The following is a 6,012-nucleotide window of genomic DNA, read 5'->3' as shown; positions in this document are numbered from 1 at the left end:
AACCTGCAGGCGCCCTTTGGGCTGAATGGAGAATTGCGAAACGATAATTGATCATTGAATTTTTTCGGGTAACAGTCGAACTTCACCGTCGGGCGAGCAGTTCGACACGTATTTTGGTTGAATATATTCTACATATTGACACTTTAAACTTGAACTTGAGTGTTCGAAAGTTGATACTGAAAGTGTTACTGAGTGGTAGTTAAGGTAACTGGCTTTTATTATTCAATGAAATCGGTACAATTGCGAATGAAATGCTGTCCTATTGCAGGAAAATGTCCGAAACAATGAAAGGTAAGCCTTTCGCATAGCTTCTTTGAAATGTGGGCTTTAAATAAGCCCACATCGTATCAACTGACTTCACATATAGGAAGTGTCCTGTAAACAAAATATGTTTGCCCAAAACATGGAAGTGATTTGATATTTTGTGTACCATATATTATACGTTAGACTCTCTAAAGGGCTTTATGTTGCGATCTGCTAGTAACTTGTTGAAATATTCAGATTGCGGATAACTATCATTATAACTTATTTTTCGTAGCATAAATTCTGCTGTGTGTGGGAATTATATTAGAGCCATGTTCATGTATGCAATCCTTAGTGCATTTGAATCGTTACTAAAAAAATAAAGCACATATCGTCAAGTATATAAATTCTACCTTTGAATAATATTTTTTAATTAGTCAAATATTATATTCGCATTATTTTGCCTACACATGCTCTATGTTCAAATTAATGCGTAAATAGTGATTGCTCTTCTATGTTAGCTTTTTTATCCGCGGATGCCCAAACGTTGCATACGATTGGCAAGCTTTTTCTCTGTCCATCGTACCTGCCGTCCCCACTGTAAATTTCTATAGACTTTCAAGCGAGTGTCCCTTATTTTCGCAATGCCATTCTGTCGATATTTCAATCGATTTAAAGGTTTAAAACTAAAAAGAAGAAAGGAACTAAAATTCAATTTTAAAAGGTCCAGCGAAAGTGAACGCGAAAGAGTATAATGCTTTAGAAGGTAACCGTACTATTTCTTTACAATGGGTGTCTTTTAGTCTCTTTTTTTGAAATTTTTTGTTCTTTCTCAAGTAATTTGGGCAAGTTGTCTAAAATATCAATTTGTAAATCGATAGATTATATTATGTTGACATGTTTACTTTAAATATAGTTTTATTTCAGTGTTTGAAAAAAAAATGTATCTGGGTCAAGGCCCAAGTTTCATGTGAAAATGTTTGGTACGGATATACAAATGATGACAGACTCGAAGAGTTTTCCAACAGTAGATAACAGTTGACTATCAACAAAAAAATTCTCGGAATTAAAAATATAGAAAAGAAAAGAAGAATCGACATTGCTTATGTACGAACTGAATATAAACCGTTTTCTATTACTTGTAATTGTACTGTTCCTACAGTCGTTGTCCTACAATGTACAATTGTTGATGTACAAGAGTGATCAATAACAATAGTAAACTTAATACTTACACCATTTTCACATAAAATTCATTGCAGATTGACAGGCGCCTGTGAAACGCATTCACATGATTGTCATGATCAGATTCATTAATTTAAAATGTATTTGAACTAAATCAGTTAGTGTGAGCATATTATCGTGTTTGAATTGACCTGAAAGAAATATCGTGCCATTATATGTTTAACGTAACCCATTCATGGTCGTATAACAAAATGTCAGAAAATTTTTAAATCTGTGAAAACCACAAACTTATGTGCTGTCAAACTTGCGCACAATTCGCTGGTCTTGGGAAGTCTCCGTCGAAAAGGACGATAAAGTGAGATAGGTTGTCTGAGTTGCGCTACTATTAGCGATATACCGAGTATCAACACAATATACAGAGTCACAAAATATATTTTCATTTACGTTGCTATATTGAAGACATTGTTAATCATCAACCACCCCTGAAAAAAATCACTTCCTACTTAGTGCGCAATGTGATCTATTTTTTATCATCTATTTTAATTTTCGTAGGTTGCGGATACTCGTGGCTTTGGAGTCGTACGTGGCGGGACTGCCCAAAAAGGACATCATAAAAAATTTTCAGTGGAAAAGGAAAATCTATTCGAAGGGAACATCTTCAAGGGCGAGGAATTAGGGCTTGGACTTTATAATGATATAACATCTGATTTGAAGTAAAGGTCCACCATATGCTGCATGAAAAAAATATGTAAGCTATCAAGCAAATGTTTTCAACATTTGCACATTTTGTAACAACTTTGAAGAGCATTTGTAACAAATTAGAAGAGAACCAATTGGTATATTATGCGAAATAACCTCTGTAAGGAGATTAAAATTTTTGCATTTAATTGTTCTTCAGCTAGTTCAACAGATATACAATACAAATAATGCAGGTATCGGAGTTTTCTCGTGTTTTAATGGACGCAACGTAACAAAGAGTTGAAGTTATCTTGAATTGCACAGTGCAAAATAAGTTTGACAAAATCTAGCTTGACAATTCAAACAAGGTTTTCCTCTCTGTACTTGAGTGTACAGTAAGGTGGTACTTTTAGTGTTTGGTTACTTTGTTTTGTCTCTTAGGAGATGGCCAAAAGGCCAATCTAATTTCATATGTAGTGGGTACAAGTCCGGAGAGCAAGGAATCCCTTATACGCAAGGCGATAATCCATATCGAGTAAAAGACGAAGTGTATTTGCTTCGCGCCAAACGCCGGTCAAAAGGATTTCATTACGATTGCTGCAAGCTACGGATGCTTCAATAGCGTAGGTCGAAAGGGGGGCGAACAGATCCTTTCGCTTGGATCAGGTACTATATGATTAATCTCGTGCTTTATTTTAAAGTCCTTCCTTTGGAACTGCCTTATCTTTAAGTGATGGAACGCCGGGCCCTTTCGGCCATCGCACACGCATAGCAGTCTTGGCTTTTCACACAATCCATTCCGAAGCAAGGTTTCGGAGTGATCGCGATGTGCCAGTTGGGTGCGTTCGTGGGCCTTGCTATGTTGTTTCATCACTAATAATACTAATGGAACATATATCTCAGTTAAGAGAAATGCGCATCGATTTTTTGATGTAGATTAAGCAACGCTATTCAATTTACTTTATTAAACTAATTCAAAAGTATAATATGCCTCAAGCAAATTAAACTCCGTAAATCACCTTTGCATCCAATATTACAGGGTGTGACCGTTTTGAAGTTGTCGTCCACGAATTGATTCATGCCTTAGGCTTCGACCATGACCATACGCGGTCTTATAGAGATTCCTGTATGTTTTTCTTGAAAAAAAAAAGCAAAACCAGATTCCGAAGCCAGTACAAAATAAAAAGACCCGATGAACACAGGTAAATATAGAGTCCGTCCGATTTTTGATTCTCCTTAAGCGTAGTATTGTAATTATTTTGAACTGCACACAACAAAAATTGCATAAATAAAAGAATAGACATGGTGAAATAATAAATATCAGTGTGACATTACATAAATTTAATTTTCCGTCGACCTATAATTTATTCACGATTTCTTTACGTACCAAAGACGTATGGATGCACTATTACGACTTTGATGCTGACGAACTATCTGGGTATTGCTAAGTGATCAGTGACAATATCGAAATGGAGAATGGCAATGAAGAGCGAAAGCTAAACTCCTTGAAGGACACCTTCCAGAGAAAGGGGCGTAGGGTGCCGTGTAACCATGACGGATATCCAACAAAAAATTACCACAACGGCTATATGGTTGAGGTTAAACGTCAACGTCGCACGACACGGGGTCACCTCTCTTTCTTAAATAGAATCCGGAGAACGCTTCGTGATTAACTCCTAATTTAGTCTAACAAGAATGAGGCTGTTGTCACTCTGTTTTCGATCAAAATTTCCGCGCTGCTTTTAAAAAACAGGTTTCTCTAGGTTAGTTACAGATAACAAAACTCACACGTCCACTGAAATGCGATCAATGGGTCCGCAATTAACGTGCACACCCAACCACATGAGTTTTAAAAAGTCTATGAGGTCAAGCTACAGTCGACGCTTCGTTGAGTAGAATAACCTTGCATAAGGAGAATAGTGTTGATCTTCACTCATTTTATGCCCTGATGTCTACAGAAGAGGACTGACGGCCCAACGATGAAAGTTTCACGACGTACCAAAAATAGGCTTGTGCTGTCGATTTCCGCGATAAAGAAAATGCATATAACAGGTGCAAATACATATTACACGTACCTATCTTTCACTGCATAGAATCTTACGGCAAAAGAAAATACGCATTTCTCTTCATCGTGTATCTGTTGGTCATTCTACATAATGCCGTATTAGATAATTCTGATACATTCAATTCTTACAATGAATCAACAATCTCGCTTTTCGCTTTTGATTCGATCATGTTATACGGCTCAAAAGCTTTCGCTATAAGCCGCGATAAGACATCTATAATTTGGCTCAACGCGGCACTCTTCGTGAGATCACTCAAAAAAAGGGGCTTAGTAGTAATGACATCGCTCGGATACGCAAACTCTACAATTGCTAATTCGCTCTATTAGTCGTGTCCCTTCAATACGTTGTTGGCAGATTCGGATATACCTTCTCAAGTCGTGTATCGTAATGACGACAACCGATATATTTGTTGGATAGCAATTCACTTCAGCGTATCTTTTTGAATATCGAATACCCTAAAGTAGGGCACTCCCGAAAAATGAATGGTATGATCAACTCAATGCAAAAAAATTTATAGCATTGCATCTGCATGTTTGCTTGCAAGCGGACCTTGTATTTCAAGTCTGTATTATAAAACGTTAGAATTTGTCGGGCTGAGTTAATTGGAAGGCATATACGGAAATAGGGATTAGTTTGTCTTGCAATGTCGACCCGAAAACAACGTCTATCTTTTGCAGACCGCGTTTAAGATAGTGGACTATTCATTCTCACAGTAAAGGCTGGTAAGTAACAGGCGTTCCAATCTGCGAGAACTAGTTTCCTCATTGGAAATATGGTATGAAAACTAAAAATCTATTATAATAGATACAATTATAATAATCATTTTGTTTCACAATAAGTACTGCATGACGTTTACCCAGCAGTCACACTGAAGTGACCCATATATATTAATATTAAACAAGAACTGTACCTATTTATATAGTCGGTATGAAAGTGATGCCCATTTATAATGTCATAATATATGCACTCATAACAGCACATATGTATATAGCATCGTTGTCAAGCTTGGTCCCGTGAAAGAACTGTGTTACTCAGAAGTACGCAGGAAAAATCTTTATAATTTCATTGTATTATATCAGATTGCCGCAAGTTAGTGATACCCGTTGCTGCTAAAAGCTTTTTATTTTAGCCATTTTCTGCTCATGGTCAAGAATTACGCGCTACTGGAAATCCCCTATGGTGTTTTATTAGCATTACAAAAAATCAGATTAAGTTTGTACTTTTAATATGTATATGCCAGGTAGCAAAAACACAACTGTAGACACTCTTTATTCGTCTTTCATTGAGGTAAACGGGACCACCGAAACAACCCTGGGTAGGCGTAGAGAGTACGAGGAGAGCTCTTTAGTTAAGCGTACTGCTCACAAGTGGCTTATTAGGTTCAAAGGCGTCAAATTGCATTGTAATTGTTATTAGCTAAGACTATATGCTTAATTAGGGAGTCCTCACCGAACATAGATCAAGCTGCCTGGGTTGCTCCGCCACCTTTTTGATATGGGTCAAAAATTATGTCCAAATTCACTTCTTTTTTACCCAACAGTTCGGGACTCAAGCTAAAGGCAAAAAAGTATGAATCGAACAATACGAAAGTAACACCTCGTAATAAAAAGAAAGAGGTTTTTGGCCATGCATGAAATTAATTAACGAGCAAATGGCATGACTTGTATCGGACAAAATAACAAATAAAATATATATAACTTAGTTTCACTGTGAAAGACGCACACGCAAGCTATTTCAATAAACCCATACATTTCCTGCTACATCATACAACTCAACGCCTACCAGGGCCCTACTACAAACTTGGACCTACAAGATAGCAGCTAAGAGAGCACATTTCCCTATT

At 36.9% G+C, this 6,012-nt stretch overlaps 1 protein-coding gene across 1 annotated transcript; it reads left to right on the top strand.

Annotated features, from left to right (window-relative positions):
- The first annotated feature begins 272 nt into the window (after positions 1-272).
- LOC111244434 (astacin-like metalloprotease toxin 5) lies at positions 273-5,995 on the top strand. Its single transcript, XM_086977814.1, is given in 4 exon segments — positions 273-291; positions 2,545-2,769; positions 3,143-3,305; positions 4,213-5,995. Coding segments are annotated over 4 exon segments (690 nt in total). The 3' UTR covers positions 4,496-5,995.
- Positions 5,996-6,012: the final 17 nt, after the last annotated feature.

This window comes from Varroa destructor, unplaced genomic scaffold, assembly GCF_002443255.2.
Source record: "Varroa destructor unplaced genomic scaffold, Vdes_3.0 BEIS01000001.1, whole genome shotgun sequence".
Taxonomy (NCBI): Eukaryota; Metazoa; Arthropoda; class Arachnida; order Mesostigmata; family Varroidae; genus Varroa; species Varroa destructor.
The sequence above is the reverse complement of the archived record's forward strand: the minus strand, read 5'-3'. Positions and strand labels throughout refer to the sequence as shown.